Source organism: Macaca fascicularis, chromosome X (assembly GCF_037993035.2).
Source record: "Macaca fascicularis isolate 582-1 chromosome X, T2T-MFA8v1.1".
Taxonomy (NCBI): Eukaryota; Metazoa; Chordata; class Mammalia; order Primates; family Cercopithecidae; genus Macaca; species Macaca fascicularis.
Window position 1 is genome coordinate 99,210,267 of NC_088395.1, and position 22,047 is coordinate 99,232,313.

Consider the following 22,047-nt stretch of genomic DNA (forward strand, 5'->3'; position numbering starts at 1 on the left):
TGATTATTCCATTTTTGTTCGTTTTGCTCAGCATACCTTTGGCTATCCTGGGTCTTTCGTGACTTCTATACATCTTAGAATTAGTTTTTGCTAGTTCTGTGAAAAATGTAATTTGTATTTTCATACAGGCTATATTGAATCTGCAGATTGCTTTGGGTAGTGTGTACATATTAACAATATTGATTCTTTCAATCTATGAACATGGAATAATTTTCCATTTTGTGGTGTCCTCTTAAATTTTTTTATCAGTGTTTTATAGTTTTTGGTATAGGGATCTTTCACTTCTTTGGTTAATTTCTAGGTATTTAGTTTTATGTGTGACTATTGTAAATGGGATTTCTTGTTTTGTTTTTTTTTACACATTGTTAACTACTGGCATATAGAAATGTTGCTCAATTTTCTACATTGATTTTGTATCCTGCAACTTTACTGAATCTGTTTATTATTTCTAGTAGTTTCCTTGTGGAGTCTTTAGATTTTTCCAAATACAAGATCATGTAATATGCAAATAAGGGTATTTTGACTCTTTCCTTTAAATTTTACTGCCCTTTATATCTTTCTCTTGTCTGATTGCTCTAGCTGGAACTTCCAGTACTATCTTCAATAACAATGGTGGCAGTGTACATCCTTGTTGTGTTCCAGATCTTACAGAAAAGGCTTTCAGTTTTTACCCATTCAGTATTATACTAGCTGTGGCACTGTCATAATGGATTTTATTATGCTGAGGTATGTTCCTTCAATTTCTTCTGTTTGAAGGCTTTTATTATGAATACATGTTGAATTTTATCAAATGCTTTTTCCACATCAATTGAAATAATCATATATTTTTTTCCTTTATTCTGTTGATATGATGGATCACATTGGTTGATTTGCATATGTTGAAACATCCTTGCACCCCAAGGATAAATCCCACTTGGTCATGATGATCTTTCTTAGGTATTATTGAATTCAGTTTGCTAGTATTTCATTAAGAAATTTTGCAACAATATTCATCAGAAATATTGCCCAGCAGTTTTCTTTAGTTAATGTGTATTTTTATAGTTTTGGTATCAGAGTAATACTGGCCTCATAGAATAAGTTTGGCCTTGCTCTCTATTCTTTTAAATAGTTTGAACAGAATCAATGAGTTTTTCTTTATATTTTTGTTAGAATTCAGCAGTAAAACTATCAGTCCTTGGGCTTTTCTTTACTGTGAGACATTTCATTATGGATTTGATCTCATATTTGTTAATGGACTGTTCAGGTTTTGGATTTCTTTCTGGTTAAATCTTGGTAAGTTGTATGTATCTAGCAATTTGTCCCTTTCTTTGAGATTTTCCAATTGTTTTTGATTTGTTTCAAGAATTTTTTAATTTTCTTTTTTCATTGAACTGCTGGTCATTTAGGAGTATATTGTTTAAGTTTCATGTATTGGCATAGTTTCAAAAATTTCTCGTTATTAATTTCTAGTTTTATCCCATTGTTGCCAGAGAAGATGCTTGATATTATTTCAATTTTTTAAATGTTTTAAGACTTGTTTTGTGACCTAACATATGTTTATCCTTGAGAGTCATCCATGTGTTTAAGAAAATAATGTGTATTCTGCAGCTCTTAGGTAAAATGCCTTGTAAACATTTATTATATCCATTTGTTCTATAGTACAGATTAATTCTGATATTTCTTTATTGATTTTCTGTCTAGAAGATCTGTCCAGTGATGAAAGTGGGGATGTTGAAGTCTCCAGCTATTGTTGTACTGGAGCCTATGTCTTTCTTTAGCTCTAATAATATTTTCTGTGTATCTGGGTGTTCCCGTGTTGGGTGACTATATATTTAAAACTGTTATATCCTCTTAACAAATTGACTTCTTTATCATTATATAGTGACCTTCTTTGTCTATTCTTATAGTTTTTGTCTTGAAATCTATTTTTTTTCTGATGTAAGTATAGCAACTCCTGCTTTTTTTGGGTTTACATTGGCATGAAATACAATTTTCCATTTTTTAATTTTCAGATTATGTGTGTCTATATAGGTGAAATGTGTTCCATTTACCCAACAGATAAATGGATCTTGTTTCTTCATCCGTTCAGCCAGTCTATATCTTTTGATTAGAGTGTTTAGTCCATTTACATTCAATGTTATTATTGATAAGTAAAGACTTACTCTTGCCACTTTGTTATTTATTTTCTGGTTGTTTTGTTGTCTTTTCTCCTTTAATTCTTTCCTGTCTTCCTCTAGTGAAGATGATTTCCTCTGGTGATATAATTTAGTTTCTTGCTTTTCATTATTTGTGTATTCATTGTATGTTTTTTGGTTGGAGGTTACCATGAAACTTGCAAATACTGTCTTATAGCCCATTATTTTAACCTAAAAACAACTTAATATTTGCATAGAGAAACAAACAAAAAGCAAAACAATAACTAATTAAAACTTGCCTTAACTTTCTCCTTCATCTTTTAAATTTTTGTAATTTCTATTTATATTTTATTGTACTGACTATGTCTTGAAAAGTTGTTTTAGGTATTCTTGTTTGGTTATTTATTTAGTCTTTCTACATAGAATAAGAGTAGTTTACACACCACAGTTACAGTAGTTACAGTGTTACAATATTATATGTTTTTCTATGTAGTTGATACTACCAGTAAGTTTTGTGCCATCAGATGGTTATTTATTGCTCATTAATGTTTTTCATTCTTTTTGATTGAAGTACTCCCCTGAGTATTTCTTGTAATATGGGTCTTGTATTGATTAAATTCCTTATCTTGTATGTGTCTGGGAAAATTATTATTTCTTTTTCATGTTTGAAGGATATTTCACCAGATATACTATTCTAGGGGATAAGTTTTTTTTCCTTCAGCACTTTAAATGTTTCATACCACTCTTTCCTGGCCTGTAAGGTTTCTACTATAAAGCGTACTTGCAGATGTATTGGAGCTCCATTGTATGTTATTTGTTGCTTTTCTCTGGCTGCTTTAAGACCTTTTTTTCCTTGACCTTTAGGAGTTAAGAGTATTAAAAGCTTTGTGATAGTCTTCTTTGGGTTAAATCTGCTTGGTGTTGTATAACTTTCTTGTACTTGGATATTGATATATTTCTCTACATTTGGGATGTTGTATTTCATTATCCCTTTGGATAAATTTTCTATCACTATCCTTTTTCTACCTCCTCTTTAAGTCCAGTAACTTTTATATTTACCCTTTTGAGGCTATTTTCTAGATCCTGTTGGTGTGCTTCATTGTTTTTTATTCTTTTTTTTTTCTTTTTCTCCTCTGAATGTGTATTTTCAAATAGCTTGTCTTCAAGGTCACTAATTTTTTCTTCTTCTTGATCAGTTCTGCTATTGAAGACTCTGATGCACTCTTCATTATGTCAATTGCATTATTTAACTTCTCCAGAATTTATGCCTGATTCTTTGCAATTATTTTAGTCAACTTTTTAAATTTATCTGATAGAATTCTGCAGTTCTGCCCTCTGTTATGTTGAATTACTTTGTGTTCCCTCAAAACAGCTATTTTGAATTCTCTGTCTGAAAGGTCACATATTTCTGTTTCCCCCGAATTCATTGCTGGTGTCTCATTTAATTTATCTTGTGAGGTCATATGGTCCTGAATAATCTGGATGCTTGTGTATATTTATCTGTGTCTGGCTATTTAAGAGATAGGTATTCATTTTCATCTTCATACTCTGTGCTTAGTTGTACCTGACATTCTTGGGAAAGCTCTCAACATATTCAAAAAGACTTGAGTGTTGTAATCTTAGTTGTATGTTCATTAGGGGGAACCCCAAATCTAGTAAAGCTATGGTTCTTGCAGACTTATTGAAGTACCACCTGAAGGTCTTAGATAAAATTCTTAAGAATTATCTGGATTATGAGGCAGAGACTCTCGTTCTCTTCCCTTATATTCTCCCAAATAAATGATCTCTCTCTCTCTCTCTCTTTCCATTCTGAGCTACCTGGATCTGGCGGTGGAGTGTTACAAGCACCCTTATGGGCACCACAACTGAGACTGTGCTGGGTTAGACCCAAAGCCAACACAGCACTGCACTGGGTCTTGCCCAAGGCCTGCTATAACCATGACCTGGCTACTGCCTGTGTTCACTCAAGGCTCTACAATCAGTAGCTGGTGAAGCCACCAGACTTGTACTGTTGTCTTCAGGGCAGTGAATTTCCCAATGCCATGGTGGTTCCAGAGATGACATTGGGAAACCAGGGAATATAGTTTAAAAAAAAAAAAAAAAAAAAAAAAAAAAAAAAAAAAAAAAACCTTGGAAATCTACATGGTGTTCTATTTCACAGTGACTGAGCTGGCACTCAAACCACGAGATACAGTGCTTTTCTCCCTTCCCTCTCCTTTCCACAGGCAGGGGAGCCTCACCCAATATTTATCCCCACCACAGGCCTATGGGGATTACTGCCAGGCTACCACCAATATTTGCTTTAAGCCCAAGGACTATTCAGCAAGATTGAGGTGAATGTTGCCTGGCCTATGACTCACCTTTCAGGGAAGTGGGCTCCCCTCTGGCCCAGAGCAGGCTTTGTGATGCTATCCAAGAGTCAAGTCCTGAAATCAGGGACCCAAAGGCCTCTCTTGGTGTGCTATCCCTTTGTGGCCTAGCTGAAATCTAAGGTGTGAGACAAAATTTTCTTTACTTTCCCCTATGTTTTGTTTTCAAGCAGATGAAGTCTCTTCCAATAGCCACTATAGCTGGGAATGTGCTGTAGCAGAAGCGAGGACTCACCAGAAGTAAGGAAGTCTCAAAGTCTTACCCAAGGACCATGGCATGTACCACCTGGGTATCACTGCTTGTTATTCAGTGCCCATGAACTCTTTAGTCAGCAGCTGATGGGTCCTTCCCTTTAAGGTAGTGGGTTTCCTTCTGGGAAACTTTTACCAGGTAATTGACTAGGTAATTGACTTGGTAATTGATCCTGGTAATTGACCAGGGTGTGTCTAGAAATGTTGTCTAGGATGTAGCACCTGAAAATGGGGCTTCACAACACTGACTGGTTCTCTATTTTATCGTTGCTTAGCTGGTATTCAAGAGGCAATAAAAAGTTCTCTTACCCTTCTCTCTCCTTTCCTCTCCTCAAGCAAAATAAAGGGGTTTCTTTTGAATCTACGAACTGCACTTCACGGGTTAAGGGATGGATGACACAAGTACTCTGTTAGCAACCCCAGCTGGTATCTCAGTAGCTCACTCGCTCCCCAAATCTACTGGCTCTGAGCCCAGTTCAGCACTAGGACTCACCTAGGACTTGCAGTCCTTGTGGCCTAGACTGCCCTTCAAATTCACGTAGGGCCCCAAAGCAGCTTAGCTCGAGGTGGTGAGGCTTGTCAAATTTCAAGTGTCAACTACTTCAAATGGAAAATTATTCTCAGGGTAGGGTCGGTTTAAATATTCCAGCCATGTTTTGGCATCGGATGAGTTCAGCTGGGGTTTGCTTTCTGCTCTGACAAGGCAGCACTGAGTTCAAAGCAGTGTCTCACATTTGCTGCACTCTCACTCTGCAAAGCACAGAGATTCTCTGCACCATGCAGCTGTTGTTGCAGGATGGGAGGGTGGTGACACTTGTGATTCAGAACTTCTTATCTACTCTTCTCCATGCCTCTTTCAGTGATATGAAGTTAAAACCAGGTACTTTATGTGCTCACCTGTTCTGTGGTTCTTACGAAGATGCTTCTTTTTGTGTGTAGATAGTTGTTAAATTTGTGTCCTTTTCGGAGAGATGATCAGTGGAGTCTTGTTTTTGACCATGTTGCTTTGTCTTTCTCCATATCTTTTTTCTTTATAAATTACTCAAGCCTCAGGTATTTCTTTATAGCAATACTATGCAGACTAAGACAAAGTAATCCACATTTATTACACTGTTTAATTTCTTTTCTGTTTACTTTACTTAAATTATTACAGGTGTTTTTTCAAATGGTTTTACCCTTTTATATAGCCTTCAGCAAATTTCTCTAGTATTTTATTGAATGCAGGATTGATCTCTAAGAGTATGCTGATTTTTTATACCTCTTTCTTCTTACATTGCGTCTCCCCACTGCTCAAATCAGTATTCCTTCTGACAAACTTTGCCATAAAATTTATGTGTTCTCAATTGCAACAATAAAACATATGCTTTGAAAAGTATTTGGCAACACACTGAGAAGGGTTTTCACACACATGCCTAGTTAAGAGTCTATGTCTCAGTAATGAAATTCAACATAATCTTTTCATAGTAGAGGTCCTGTGTTTACTAAGGTATCTAAGAGTACCAAATGTGCTATTTTCCATTTTGTGTGCTTGGTCAGTCATAGAAGTACAACCATGTTAAAAAGATTAGAAACATTGGAAAGTCTCTGAGAGTACTTGAGGATAAACCATAAATAGAAGGCATTTTACCTAGATACAGTTACCTAGATAATCCTAGGGAAAAGAGTTCATTCTAAATTCATAGAAAAAAATGTAGTTTTACATAACTATGCTTGTCAGCACGCTAATTTCTCTTGTCAAATTCAGCAAGATTGTCCCTTATAGCATGCTGTAGCTACCTGGCATTAGTATGCCTGTGATTTGAAAAATTATTATCCCTGAATATTTTTCACTGCTTTCTCAAATGAAAGATTTGTGAGTGAAGTAATAAATTATTAATAATACATGCCATAAAGTAAAACATATTCTTTTTCAGATCTCCATTCATTAATCAAGAATAAATGAATGTATCTAAACTATTTTAAAAAATCTAAAATTATACAGATTGCACTCAAATTGAATATTTTCAATATTCTATTAAAAATGTAACAAAAGGCATTGCTCTTCACCTTAACCTATACTTTTACGAGGAATCTTATATGTCAGGTTCTCACATGAAATATTTAACATTGTATCTTGTATGAATTAAAATGAAAAGTATGTCTCATATATTAGAAATTTTGCATCAAGTTCAGACTGGAGAGTCAGCTGTTTTGGCCTTATAAGGATATTGTGCTAACATGAACCTTAAGGGGTCAAATTCCAAAGCATGTCATTCTCTACTACCTCAGCCAAGCTTCAATCAATGTTGCTATAATTATGTGATAGCATTCCATATTAAGTGATATCTATTACCTCTTGTTGATTCTCAACGACTACTTGAAAACTGGCCTTCTTTAAGTGCTACACATTAAAAACTGAGACTTTGATTTAAACTATAATGCTTATGAGAGTGTACTAGTCTTGTGCCATTCTAAATCAGGTTGTAAAAATCTAGGGTTAGAGGTAACCCATTTTTATAACAGTCTATATTTTGCTCTAGACCCTCAGTCTATAAAAATGTGTATTCCAAATGCATCTTAATGTAGTTTGTATTGTTATTAATTAATTATTTAATTTATTTTAGTTTCAAATTTAGTTGAATCCCACTATATCAAAGACAAAGACAAAATCAGGTTTATAAACTTCTTGTTTTATAGTAAAATAATGGGTTGCTGTGGAGATTAAGTCATTTGGAACATGCAAATCATAGTGCTTTACAAACAGTAATGGTTGCTGGTGCACTTCTAAATATAATTCACTCATCTATATTTACACAAAACTGTTCTGCCTTGCTTTAAAAGTTCTACCATAGGTGCCTTAAAATACATGTTTATACTATTTCTTCCAGGATAGATAACCCATTTCTGTAAGGGTTCTATGTCTGTTTTTTTTAATTTTTTGTCTTCTAATTTGTAAAAATTCTTCCTTTCACAACCAATTCTGAAACCCACAAAAGTCTCACAACGTAATTCAAGATTAGAAAATATCTTGGAACGGGCAGGCTCACTTCTATACTTGGAGAAGTTGTTGGAGTACCTGTAGGCAGAGTCTTCCACTACTATCACTGATAGACAAATTTGCACTCCATCATGTATGTTCTAAGCACTCAGCCTCTCTGAAGGTTTTCAATCCCAATTATGACTTTTTCCTAGATAAGAGAGTTTTTGAGAGAGACATTGGGTTGACGACAGGGAATAGATAAATATTAATGAGTAAATTTCCCATTCAATCAATCTATCCTAAAAAATAAGTACTGCCTCCACATCTGGAAGTGCTAGCTTCCAAATATAATACATTGTTCCAGTTAAAGAAAACTGAGCTATCTTAGAGTGAAATTTTCTGAGTTCTTGCATTTGAACATTCACCAATATAATGACCAAATCTCTAATTAAACAAAGGTCTCCCTAAGCTTACATGTAAGCAAGCTCGATTCACTTATACAGAGCTTCTTAACAGTTTTTAGTTCTTCATTCTTAACTACGAACATATATTCTGACTTTTGAGAAAACCTGGAATACAAAATGTCAATAAAACAGCAACAATAACATGAATCATTGATGGAAAATTTCTGGAGATGTCAATAGGATTCTCACTGAATAGTTATCAGAGTACTGATCAGTTCATGCTTGGGAGGAAACTACTCAAGGCAAAAGAACTGCCCAATAATATGAACAAAACAATTTATCCAACCCAAAGAAAGTAACAGATCTTTGATTTTTTGCCTAAAAGCAAGCAGTAACTTGAAAAATATAAGAAAATAACACTTTTCAAAACACTAGAGTTCAGGCAATGCATGACAATAATTCCCCAGGTTACCACCTTTTGAGAGTTTCCCAGATGCAGTTCAGAGACAGGGAAGCCAGGGGAAGCCCAGCAGACTCACAGTTGAGGAGATACACCTGTAAGTCCAGAGAGAGCAAGGTGGCTAGAGTTTACCAGGCAGAGTAACTTAGAGGAAAGGCCTACACAGAGAAAACACTTTGAAGATCACAATAGGATCATCACTGAATATTCATCAGAGTACTGTGAAGTTGATGCTTGGGAGAAAACTACTCAAGACAAAAGAACTGCCCAAAGGAATTAGAGGATAGAATACTTGGAGCTCAAACAAGGCCTAGAATAATGCCTATTCTTACCAGCTGGACAGGTCAATGTCATAATTCACAGAGCATTAGGTAAAGTGTTTTTTGTTGTTGTTTGTTTGTTTTTTAGGCAGAGTTTCACTCTTGTCGCCCAGGCTGGACTACAATGGTGCAATATCAGCTCACTGCAACCTCCACCTCCCGGGTTCAAGTGGTTCTTCTGCCTGAGCCTCCTGAGTAGCTGGGATTACAGGTGCCCGCCACCATGCCAGGCTAATTTTTTTGTATTTTTAGTAGAAACGGGGTTTCACCATGTTGGCCAGGCTAGTCTCGAACTCCTGACCTCAGGTGATCCACCCGCCTCGGCCTCCCAAAATGCTGGGATTACAGGCATGAGCCACCGCGCCTGGTCAGGTAAAGTATTTTTAAAAGTCTTTCCTCAGGATTAGAGATAATTAGCCTTGCATAAAATGTTGCTTAGGTCCCACCTAACAAACCTTAAGAAGCATGGATAAAGCTGTTTATGAGATAAAACTGCATCCCAGAATAAAGTTAGAGAAGAATTATATAGTAGAAAAAGCACCACCACATCAAGTGAGTGGAAGGATTGAATATTATGTAGAGACAACAAAAATATCCCAAAAGACACAAATCAAATCTGAAAAATTAGAAAATACAATGTCTCGGATGATATTCTGGATGAATGGCAGATTAGACATTACAGAAGAAAAGATAATTGAACTTAAAGTCTTATCAGCAACTATCATAAATGAAACTGGAAAAAAAAGGAATAAAAAAATGGGAGCTTGGAGAAAACTTTAACCTAGGAAACATGCTAAGTGGACCCCCAAAGTTGGAGAGTGGGGACAGAGAAAACATTTGAAGAAAAATATTTGAAATATGGTCATCACAAGCCATATGTTTCTGTCAAGAACTGTGAAGGGTCTGAAATTTTACTAAAATTTTTGTTAGGTGAGCACAATTTTGGGCCAGCTGAATGGGAAGAAGACTTGAGATTCCTGGGTCAGCAACAAAGGACAGTTTATTATTCACAACAGTAACAGTAGTCAGAGTGTCACCATTTTTTGCACTGCTCTCTTGAGCCCCAGTTCTCACAGGGTGATGCAATAGAAAGCCAGTTAATATCTTCTCTTACAGGAGATAAATCTTGAGTTTATGAAACTAACACCTTTTATAATGGGTTCTCTATATGCCTTCCTTTTGCTCCGGAGGGAGACCGTCTCAACCTTTCATGGCTGTTCTCTACACAGATCCTTGAAATGTTAGTTTGGAAAAAACGACACTTAGTACCTCGTTCACAAGACATGCAGCAACTCAAAAGATAGTATCTCATTCATAAGACATGCAGAAACTCAAAAGATCTATTGAAAATTATCTCCCACAATTACTATCTAAATTTAATAAAATGTGAAAAGTCAGTTCCTTAGGTGCATGAGTCACCTTTTAAGAGTTCAACAGTCACATATGGCTGGAAACTATCATATTGACAGTGAAGATATGGAACATTTCTGTTACTGAAGAAAATACTATCATATAGAATGGCTGTACATCGTATAATAGCTATAATAATGTGTAATAATAATAGTAGTCCTATAAATTATGGGTTATTATCTGCACTTTACGGATGAAGAAACTATGCCTTAAGAAAGTAAAGCAATTTACTAAGTTCATATGTCTAGCAGGTGTCAGAGTTTGGACTGCATTGAACTATTTTCTTACATTGCTTTCTATAATGCCTGTGGCAGATTGTATGTTCAAGTAATGACCGCAATGATATTTATGATCTCACATTCTCTTTTAGATCGTTGCTACTATCCTGTCAAGAAGTGGAGCCTAGGGCCAGGCGCAGTAGCTCACACCTGTAATCCCAGCACTTTGGGAGGCCGAGGCAGGTGGATCACAAGGTCACAAGTTCGAGGCCAGCCTGCCCAGCATGGTGAAACTCCATCTCTACTAAAAGTACAAAAACTTAGCTGGGCACGGTGGTGCACACCTGTAATTCTAGCTACTCAGGAGGCTGAGGCAGGATAATCACTTGACCCCAGGAGGTGGAGGTTGCAGTGTGCCGAGACCACATTATGGCACTCCAGCTTGGGCAACAGACTGAGATTCTGTCTCAAAAAAAAAAAAAAAAAAAAAAAAATTGTGGAGTCTATATTTCTTTCCCTTGAACTTGGGTGGGCGTTTGTTACTGTCCCAATGGAGGTGATATTACACACGGTGTAAATGATGATATATGAGGTTCAATGATAGACTGTATCCTTGAAAAGATGTCATATCTTTAACAAGATGATAGAGCTTCTACATGGCTCCTTTTTGGGACAATAGCTCCTGGAAGTCAGCTGCCAGGCTATGAGGAATCCCAGGTCACATATTTATATCTTTTAGCTGAGGCCATTATTGAGTTCCCAGGCAGCAGCCAGAATCAACTGCCATACACATGAATTAGGAAGACTTCTAAATGTCTCCAGCCCCAGTCACCTATGGATTTTAGTCTGGGAGATCCACAAAAACAATTATCTACCTGATCTAATCCTAACTTGTATTTCAAATCATAAATGGTAATAATAAAAGTAAGTTTGTTTCATGTTATTAAGCTTGGGATGATTCCTTATGCAGCAATAAATCACTGAAACAATGTATCTTCAAACCAATTATTTAAAAACCTTTTTTCTAGCCAATGAATCAATATTTGTTTGCTTTATTCACTGGTGCATTGAACAAATGATTATACACGTGGGTAATTTCTTGTATAGCCTGTGTCACATTTTCTAGAACTAGAATTAAAAAGTCAATTTATGGCTTATATGAAAAAATATACATATTAAAAAAAGAAATTTTATCTAAGCAAAACTGTTTCTTAAGTAGCTCTGTACATTTTTTATATATTGCCATATTTGGGTTTTATACCCTAGACTTCTTTCATTTATTTATTCTGGTTGATAGGTAAATTTTCTTATTCGCATTATTTCTAAAGATGGGAAAAATTATTATGATTTTTAAATGTTAAAGCAAATATACCTTAATATTTTTCACTAAAATGCAAAATATTGTAATAAAATAAATGACACGTTTTTCAAAGAAACATGACGCATAGTCAATAAAACGTGTAACTTGATTATATCCCTATATTCTAGAATCAATTTTTGCATTGACATATAGTCATAAGATATCTAGAAAATACCTTGTTAATTTTTGTAGATGTAAACATTTCATAGGTTTAATTTTAGTAAGCTGACAATTTTCTAGAAGTTACTTTTATTTGCAAATACAAATTATTTACAATCAAATTTGAAACTGGATATTCTTTGCAACTTGATAAATTCTTAAAGAACTGAGAAAAAGTCTCAAAATAAAATGGGTTAGAAATAGTTTATATGTTATTGCTTTAAAATCATTTCAAGTAGTTCCAACGCACTTTCACAGAAGCATCATTTTGCCTGAAGCATACAGGAGGGACACGGATTCAGGAACGAACAGAATGGAGGACCCTGGAGCTATGTTTATAGATCCTTGCTCATTTATTGTGCAATTTATTCACTATAGCTTAAGGGACAAGCAAGCATCCATCACCCACTGCTCTCATCATTTTCAAGGCTGTTTACTAGAGAAAACAAATGCTAAGCACACAAGTCTTTTGATCCATTTCAATCTACTTCTGATTTTTCTTTTAGGTAACAATAGTTTATTGAATTGACTCTATGTATGTATTTGTGTCTCTATGTCTACATCTAAAATTTTTCCATGTGTGTCTCTATTTACATGTAAAATTGGAAAAAAACACCACCCTTGGAGCATTCTCTGAACAGGGACAGAAAGTAAAATTGTTTGGTACAAAAGGGATTCCCATCCAAGAGTTTGATATGTGTAGAGTCTTAAATAGACAAAGGAGTTAGGTTGGTGAGAGATGGGAAAAACAAGAAAAAAAATAGATGAGCTCTAAGTATGCCTTTCTTCATGGTTCAGGTCACATAGACCTCCCGTGCAAACAACTGAAATCTTCCTGAGCCCAGCTATCATTAGACACCTGCAAGTTAGGTCACTGCAACTTTAGCACTTTTAGTACCGCGCAAAGCTCTCTTCAGCAGACAGCATAAACGCTGTTCTATAAAATTCCCACCAAGCCTTTGTTTCCCGGCAGTCGGCTTCTGCTGGCCTGCCCATTGCCTCCTTGCAAACTATTTTCCTAATATTTTTTCTAATAAATCTGCCTTTCTTTCTCTACAACTGTCTCGGTAAATTCTTCTATTCCCCATGCCACCGGCCCACATAGTTGCTGTTCACCTGTAACATTTTGGTGGCCCGTTAGGGGACTCTCTTTTCACGGGGAACTCTCTCCCCCCTCTCTCTTTCCCTTTCCCAACTTGGGACCCTCAGCAGACAGCGTCTAAGCACAGAGCCAATTGCAGGTCACTGATTGGAGCTACACTCTGGTGGGACCAAAAGATGTCTATGTGGAAGTGTCTGGCCGCCATCACCCGTTTTGGTAAAGGATCTGAGTCTACTTATTTTTTTCCTGTCTTTCAGCAGCTAGCTTCTTGCATCCCTCTGGCAATTAAACCTCTTTTCTTTATATACTACCCAGTCTCGGGTATTTCTTTACAGCAGCATGAAAATGGACTAATACAGTAAGACAATACAGCAGAGAGTGGAATGCTGCTATAAAGGGTCCCAAACATATGGAAGTAACTTTGGAGTTGGGTAACAGGCAGAGGTTGGAAGAATTTGGAGGGCTCAGAAGAAGACAGGAAGGTGTGGGAAAGTTTGGAACTTCCTAGAGACTTGTTGAATGGTTTTGATCAAAATGCTGATAGTGATACGGACAATGAAGTCCAGGCTGAGGTGGTTTCAGATGGAAATGAGGAACTTGTTGGAAACTGGAATAAAGGTGATTCTTGCTATGCTTTATCAAAGAGACTGGTGGCATTTTTTGTCTCTGCCTTAGAGATCCGTGGAACTTTGAACTTGAGAGAGAGGATTTAGGGTATCTAACAGAACACATTTTTAACTGGCAAGGTGTTCAAGAGGAAGCAGAGCATAAAAGTTTGGAAAATGTGTAGCCTGACCATGCAATAGAAAAAAAAAAAACCCGTTTTTATGGGGAGAAATTCAAGCAGGCTACCGAAATTTGTATAAGTAACGAGAAACTGAACGTTATTCCCCAAGCTAATGGGAAAAATGTCTCCAGGGCATGTCAGAGACCTCCATGCCAGCCCCCTCCCATCAAAGGCCCAGAGGCCTAGGAGGAAGACATGGTTTTGTGGGCCTGGCCTTGGGACATCAGCTGCTTTAGCTCCAGGCATGGCTAAAAGGGGCTATGATTGTAATTTCCTGAGGCCTCCCCAGCCATGCTGAACTCGCAGTCAAAAAACCTCTTTCCTTTATAAGTGACCCAATCTCTGGTATGTCTTTATTAGCAGTGTGACAACAGACTAATACAGAGGTCTCTGACTGTCTCACAGCTGTAAGTAGTGGAGGATCTTCACTTGGTGCCAGAGTGGCTTTGATTCTGGAGAGGTGGACCCATGGAGAGAAACCTTGGAGATTTACAGCCATTGGGATGGTAGGAAGAACTCAATATGGCCCAGTCCAGACAAATTCTAAGGGCCTTTCATCCTATGCGAGAGTTTTAAGATACACCCAGTCCTCAGGCATCAGTTTAGGCTGTGTGTTCTCTGGAAAAGAGGGATCGGGTTTCAGACTATGAAGATTTTGGTGATGGTTAATGGTTTTGATGGTTTGTCCTAGAGGTATCACATGCTGTGTGAGATAATGACTTTCCAGATCTAACAAGAGGTCTGTTTGTAAGAAGCGCCCTCCATAAAGAACTTCAAATAGGCTGAGATGGGTTTCTGAATTTGGGGTAATGCAAGACCTTAAGAGGGCAATAGGGAGCACAGCGGGTCATGACTGTTCGATTTCCTGTATTAGCTTTGTGAGATGCCTTTTTATGGTTTGATTAGCTTTTTCTACTTTTCCAGAGGATTGTGGATGCCAGAATGCAAGCAAGTAGTATTTCATTTGAATGGCATCAGCAACTTACTTGTTTTGAGAAATGAAGGCAGGGCCATTGTCTTATGGAATGAGTAAGGGAGCCCAACGTAGGGAAGAATGTGGTCCAAAAGGGCCATGGTGACTTCTAATGCCTCTTCAGTTTTGGTGGGAAAGGCCTCTGTCCACCCAAAGTATCTACAAAGACTAGCAAGTGTTTAAGTTCCTTGCATTGGAGGCACGTGTGTAAAATCTAGCTGCCAATCTCCTCCTGGTAGGGTCCCTCATCTTCGAATGGATTAGAGGAGAGGAGGAGATTTGCGGGTCCCTTCAGGATTCATTTTTGCAGCACGTGGCACAAGCCTGTGAGATGGCTCATTAAAGATTGGGTTATTCCTTTATCAATAAACGGTGGACTTATTAAGTTTTGGAGGGTTTGGCCCCCACATTCGTTGATTTGTGTAAGCTTTTTAAAAGTTTCCATTGTGAGGCTCCTGGAACAAAAGGTTGCCATTAGAGCTTTTTGGCCAGCCTTCTGAGGTATCAGAGAAGCCTTTCACTAGAGCTCTTTGGGTTTCTTTCTGTGAATAGTGTGAGACAGGAGAGTGGGGTTAGGAACCAAAACTGCCTGAAGGGGCAGCCTGGCAGCTGCTTTTGCTTAGTCATCAGCTCAGTTGTTCCCAATTGAGATTTCATCACTGCTTCCCTGATAGGCTCGGCAGTGAATGATAGCTACCTAAGCAGAAAGCAAAATTGTCTCTGACAGAATCATGATTACAAGAGCATGTCTAATTGGAGAAGTTTGGTCTGTTAGGAGTTTCCTTTTCCACCAAATGGCTGCCTGGGCATGTACTACCTGAATGCATAGGCTGAGTCTGTGTAAATATTAAATCTCATGCCTGCTCCTAATTGTAAGGCTTGAGTAAGGGCAGTAAGTTCTGCCCTCTGGGCTGAGGTGGTGCCGCCTGGTAGGGGCCTTGATTCTATAACTTCGGTAAGGCTAACAATAGCATACCCTGATAACTGGGTACCTTCCAACATGAAACTACTGCCATCTCTGAACCAAGTGGCCTCTAGATTGGTAAGAGGGGTGTCTCGGAGGTCTGTTCTGGTGCTACAAGTTAAATCAATAGTTTGTAAGCAGGAGTCTTTAAGTGGTCAGTCTGCATTTGGATCTAGTAACAGGGTGGCAGGATTAAGAAATTGATGTGGCTTAATGTTTAATTATGGTGTTTGTAGTACTGTTTGATATCTGCTAATTCGACTGTTAGAGACACAGTGAAAGGGCTTTGAGTTTAAAATATTTGTTACATTGTGTGGGGTATATGTTATTATCTCTTGGCCCAGAGTTAGTTTGGAGACCCCCGCTTCAACCAACAGGGTCACAGATGCTAGTGCCTAGAGGAATGGAGGCCAGGCTTGTGCCAGCCAATCAAGGGTCTTTGATAACTAAGTGATTGGTCATTGGAGGGGACACAATAGCTGGGTTAGGACCATTTTCAGAGTACAGTCCTACTCCAGGCTGCTTTCACAGGCTGGCATTGAGTGTCTGCAGCTTTTCCAGGAACATGGTGCAGGCTGTTTGTGGATCTATCATTCTGGGGTCTGGAGAACAGTGGCCCTCTTCTCAGAGCTCCACTAGGCAGTGTCCCAGTGGGGACTCTGTGTGGGAGCTTCTAAGCCACATTTTCCTTTTATACTAACCTGGCAGAGCTTCTCCCTGAGGGCTCTGGCCCTGCATCAAACTTCAGCCTGAATATCCAGGCCTTTCCATACATACTCTGAAATCTAGGCAGAGGTTTCCAAACTGCAATTCTTGACTTGTATGCACCCACAGGCCCAACACCATGTGAAAACTGCCAAGGGTTGGGTCTTGCACTCTCTGAAGCAATGGCCTGAGCTGTACGTTAGCCCCTTATAGCCATGCCTGGACTGGCTGGGATGTAGGGCACCAAGTTCCAAGGCTGCATATAGTAGCGGGGGCCTGGACCTGGCCCAGGAAACCACTTTTCCCTCCTAGGCCTTGGGGTCTGTGATGGGAGGGGCTGCTCTGATGGTCTCTGACATGCCCTGGAGATATTTTCCCCAGTGTCTTGGTGATTAATATCCAGCTCCTCATTACTTATGCAATTTTTTTTGTAGCTGGCTTGAATTTCTCTTCAGAAAATGGAATTTTTTTTTCCTATCCCATAGTCAGGCTGAAATTTTCCAAACTTTTATTCTCTCCTTCCTCTTGAATCCTTAGCTGCTTAGAGATTTCTTCGGCCAGATACCCTAAATCATGTCTCTCAAATTCAATGTTCCACAGATTTCTGGGGCAGAAGCAAAATGCCACCAGTCTCCTTGCATATAGCAACAGTGACCTTTACTCCACTTCCCAACAAGTTTCCCGTCTCCATCTAAAACCACCTCAGCCTGGACTTTATTGTCCATATTACTATTAGCATTTTGGTCAAAGCCATTTAACAAGTCTCTAGGAAGTTCTAAACTTTCCCACATCTGCCTGTCTTCTTCTGAGACCTCCAAATTGTTTCACCCTCTGACTGTTACCCAGTTCCAAAGTTGCTTCCACAGTTTTGGATATCTTTATAGGAGCACTCCACTAACAGTTTCCTCTGTTAGTGCATTCTCATGCTGCTAACAAAGACATACCTGATAGTGGGTAATTTATAAAGAGAAGAGGTTTAAGTGACTCACCATTCTGCATGGCTGTGGAGGCCTCAGGAAACTTACAATTATGGTGGAAGGGGAAGCAAACACATCCTTCTTTCACATGGTGGCAGGGAGAAGAAAAATGAGTACCCAGGGAAGGGGAAAACCCTTATAAAACCATCAGATCTCCCGAGAGCAGGATGGGAGAAACCGCCTGCATGATTCAGTTGTCTTTACCTGGTCCCTCCCATGACATGTGGGGATTTGGGGAACTATAATTCAAAATGAGATTTGGGTGAGGACGCAGCCAAACCAACCTCTATCTGTTGTTTAGACAAACTCAGACTCTGAGTTGGATTCAGGTAATATTAACCCTAATTCTCAACTCTAGCTTCAAGGAGTTTCTTTTTCCTTACTCCCTTAACTTTCCTTAAAATTCAATGAATTCTACTCTTCCCTGACTTCTTAATTACAGCTGTAAACTGCATCCTGGTCATTACTTTCATTGTTCTGCACTTTAACTGCCTTCTTACAGTCTGGATGGAATAACATTCTCCTTTGTCCTTGAACTTCATTCTTTAAGAATAAACATGTCAGTGACTCAACCACCATAACATAATCTGGCTACTGCAGCTAACAATTAAAGCTATTACTGAGTCCTTTGAAATTTCTGGTGGAGATCCCAGATAGTTAATCTATTTATTAAATTAGCAAACAGATACTCATCAAGGCAGTTTGCACTCTGTCAAGCACATAAAAATATGCAAGCACTGGTGGACTCAAGGCAATCATACCAACTTTGAGATTTGGGTTTATCTAATTAGCCATATAATTTAATGTCACAAAGGCAATACCACATACTGTAGGAAAAATAGCATAAAATTTTCAGTAAAAACTTCCCTCACTTGGATTTTCTGCAAAGATAACCAATTAGAACAATTTCTAAAAACCAGATGCCTAAACAATATTTTATCCTTGATGACCTTGTTTGTAACTGTGCTTTCTAAATTACCAATCACCAAAGCAAGGAGGGATGGACTTCAAGGTTAAAATTTACAGAGATCCCAAAAACATCATGTAATACCAGGGCTTCCTGCTTTCCCAAGAAATCTAGAATATTTTGACCTCTCTTGAAGTTGATGGAAATTAGCCCAACGGCTTTTTTAAACTTTATTCTTAGAGCTAACCCTTTTTACTCAATTCTATCACAGGCTCACAGTAATTATCCAACTGCTTCACTTAAACAGCTTCATCCTCTTGACATTAATACTATTATAAGGGAAGTAGGATATGGTTGCTATTTGCAGGGGGTTTCCAAGATTACCACCCAGATAAAATTTCTTTGTATTTGTCCTAGTAATCTCATATGCCTCCACACCACAACAACAATATACCAAGGTACTAGGTGTTTGTTTAAATATTTTTCTTATACTCTTTATAGTCCTTCTCCTTTCCTGTCTCCCTGAATTCCCTATATGTTGCCACCTTTAACATGTCGGGCTTCATCCTGGTTACTTGGATATCTCTCCAACTAGCATTAACACTTACAATGAACCTTACTCTGCCAAGTCTTATGGATTACACTGTACTTGAAGGGACTCATAAGCTATTAAGGAAAGAACATTCTGTGTGCAAAGGATTGTTGGTTTTGCTTACTATGAGTCTCTGCAAGGTATGATTCCACATTCCCTATTTATACTCAGAATTTCATCCCTTTTAACACCACCTTGTATCCCAAATTCCTGTTTCCCCACTCCCACAGGAACCTAAAAAGCATACACAAGGCATGGTAGCTTCATTCTCTGCCTATTTAAGTCAATACGCAACCAAGCTAAAAACATAAACCCTCTCAAAGGACAGGTTTCCTGACCCAAGAAAAAATCCCCTGTTGTAGACCCCCTTTTTAAACAAGTCCAACTCAAACATTAAGCTTCTATTTTTTTTTTAAGCAACAGAAAACAAACATTACTTCAACCCTGTTGGTTATGTTCCTAAACCCCTTTGCAACTACACTGTAAGTATAAATTGTACCAATAGAAAATATGTGTCGGGGGAAAATATAATTTGGTACCAGTTAGAATATCAGGCCTAGCCAACCTCAATGCCCCAAGTCTCCAAAATATAAACTGTCACTTCTGTACAGTGAGGCCCTCTCCAGACACTTATCCTGATGTAACTCCTTGGCAAAATTGCAAGGTTATGAATTCCCCTAACAATTGCCTACAGATTCTCATGTTCAGCAACCCCAAATCTCAGATTTTTCTAGACTCTCAATGTTTTCAGTTATTCTGGGAAAACAAAATCCACCCAAATGCAAACTATAATATCCAAGCCTTACAGCCTCTTAGAACTGCTACTCTAGCTGCTTCATACTTCTTCTTCAGGTCAGAAGGGCAAAACACACTTCGTTTCTTCACTCTAAGTTTAATATCTTGCCTTAAATCCAAGGAAGCATTCTTCCTCTGAGAAACAAATGATGTTTTTGGGATCTCTGTAAATTATAACCTTGAAGTTCATTTCTCCTTGCTTTGGTGATTGGTAATTTAGAAATTACAGTTACAAACAAGGTCATCAAGGATAAAATATTGTTTAGGCATCTGGTTTTTAGAAATTGTTCTAATTGGTTATCTTTGCAGAAAATCCGAGTGAGGGAAGTTTTTACTGAAAAGTCTTGGTAGGCGGCGGTGGGCGGAACTCGTACCGGAGAGCTCGTGGAGTCCGGCCGTAGGAGCAAGCAAGATGAAGGTGAAGATGCTGAGCCGGAATCCGGACAATTATGTCCGCGAAACCAAGTTGGACTTACAGAGAGTTCCGAGAAACTATGATCCTACTTTACATCCTTTTGAGGTCCCACGAGAATATGTAAGAGCTTTAAATGCTACCAAACTGGAACGAGTATTTGCAAAACCATTCCTTGAGTCTCTGGATGGTCATCGTGATGGAGTCAATTGCTTGGCAAAGCATCCAAAGAACCTGGCTACTATCCTTTCTGGGGCATGCGATGGAGAGGTTAGAATTTGGAACCTGACTCAGCGAAATTGTATCCGTACAATACAAGCACATGAAGGCTTTGTACGAGGAATATGTACTCGCTTTTGTGGGACTTCTTTTTTCACTGTTGGTGATGACAAAACTGTGAAGCAGTGGAAAATGGATGGGCCAGGCTATGGAGAGGAGGAAGAGCCATTACATACGATATTAGGAAAGACAGTCTATACTGGGATTGATCATCACTGGAAAGAAGCTGTTTTTGCCACATGTGGACAGCAAGTAGACATTTGGGATGAACAAAGAACTAATCCTATATGTTCAATGACCTGGGGATTTGACAGTATAAGTAGTGTTAAATTTAACCCAGTTGAGACTTTTCTCTTGGGAAGTTGTGCATCTGACAGGAATATAGTACTGTACGATATGAGGCAAGCTACTCCTTTGAAAAAGGTTATCTTAGATATGAGAACAAATACAATCTGTTGGAACCCTATGGAAGCTTTCATTTTTACAGCAGCAAATGAAGATTATAACTTATATACTTTTGATATGCGTGCACTGGACACTCCTGTAATGGTCCATATGGATCATGTATCTGCAGTGCTTGATGTGGATTACTCTCCCACTGGGAAGGAGTTTGTGTCTGCTAGTTTCGATAAATCTATTCGAATCTTTCCTGTAGACAAAAGTCGAAGCAGGGAGGTATATCACACAAAGAGAATGCAGCATGTTATCTGTGTAAAATGGACTTCCGACAGCAAGTATATTATGTGTGGATCTGATGAAATGAACATTCGCCTGTGGAAAGCTAATGCTTCTGAAAAATTGGGTGTGCTTACATCACGAGAAAAAGCAGCCAAAGATTATAACCAGAAATTGAAGGAAAAATTTCAGCATTATCCTCATATAAAACGTATAGCTCGTCATCGACATCTACCAAAATCTATCTACAGCCAGATTCAGGAACAGCGCATCATGAAAGAAGCTCGTCGACGAAAGGAAGTGAATCGTATTAAACACAGCAAGCCTGGATCTGTGCCAATTGTGTCAGAGAAGAAGAAACATATAGTGGCAGTTGTAAAATAATTGGTATTCCTAACAATCCTGATGTATAATTATTTGTTACTTTTGATTTGAGAACTCTACAAATAAAAGTGCTGGTACTAGAAAAAAAAAAAAAGTCTTCCAGCCAACTGAACTAGAACTTGTACACTAGTTTACTTAGCCCTAGACATCCAAATTGTTCCTTCCAGTCAATTCCTCCCAATCCCACTTTACAGTTCTAGCAGAGAAAGCCGAGCAGTACATTTGATTGCCCTAGGGATTGCCGTTGGATTAAGTATGGGAATAATAGGTATGAGCCTCACAGCCCATACTTATATACCCTCTCAATGGAACTCCCCACCAACTTCAAACATATCTCGGACACCCAGGAAGTCCTCCAAAATCAGGCCAACTTACTAGCACAAATTGTTCTCCAAAATGGCTATGGCATAAATCTGCTTATAGCAGCCCAAAGGGGTATTTGTTTGGTCCTTGAAGGGGAATGTTGTGTT

General features: G+C 38.3%; 1 protein-coding gene and 1 long non-coding RNA gene across 2 annotated transcripts; both read left to right on the forward strand.

Annotated features, from left to right (window-relative positions):
* The first annotated feature begins 4,279 nt into the window (after nucleotides 1–4,279).
* Nucleotides 4,280–14,155, forward strand: LOC135969149 (uncharacterized). The gene is made up of 3 exons (XR_010584216.1): nucleotides 4,280–5,615; nucleotides 8,967–9,250; nucleotides 10,659–14,155. It is a non-coding gene; the product is annotated as an uncharacterized lncRNA (long non-coding RNA).
* Nucleotides 14,156–20,173: 6,018 nt separating this feature from the next.
* Nucleotides 20,174–21,671, forward strand: LOC102131645 (DDB1- and CUL4-associated factor 13). Its single transcript, XM_015444298.3, has one exon. The coding sequence runs from the start codon at nucleotides 20,240–20,242 to the stop codon at nucleotides 21,575–21,577; it is 1,338 nt and encodes a 445-aa protein (XP_015299784.3). The 5' UTR covers nucleotides 20,174–20,239; the 3' UTR covers nucleotides 21,578–21,671.
* The last annotated feature ends 376 nt before the right edge of the window (nucleotides 21,672–22,047 follow it).

Excerpts from the sequence above, each read along its gene's own strand:
- LOC102131645 (XM_015444298.3), top strand. The coding sequence starts at position 20,240 with ATGAAGGTGAAGATGCTGAGCCGGAATCCGGACAATTATGTCCGCGAA.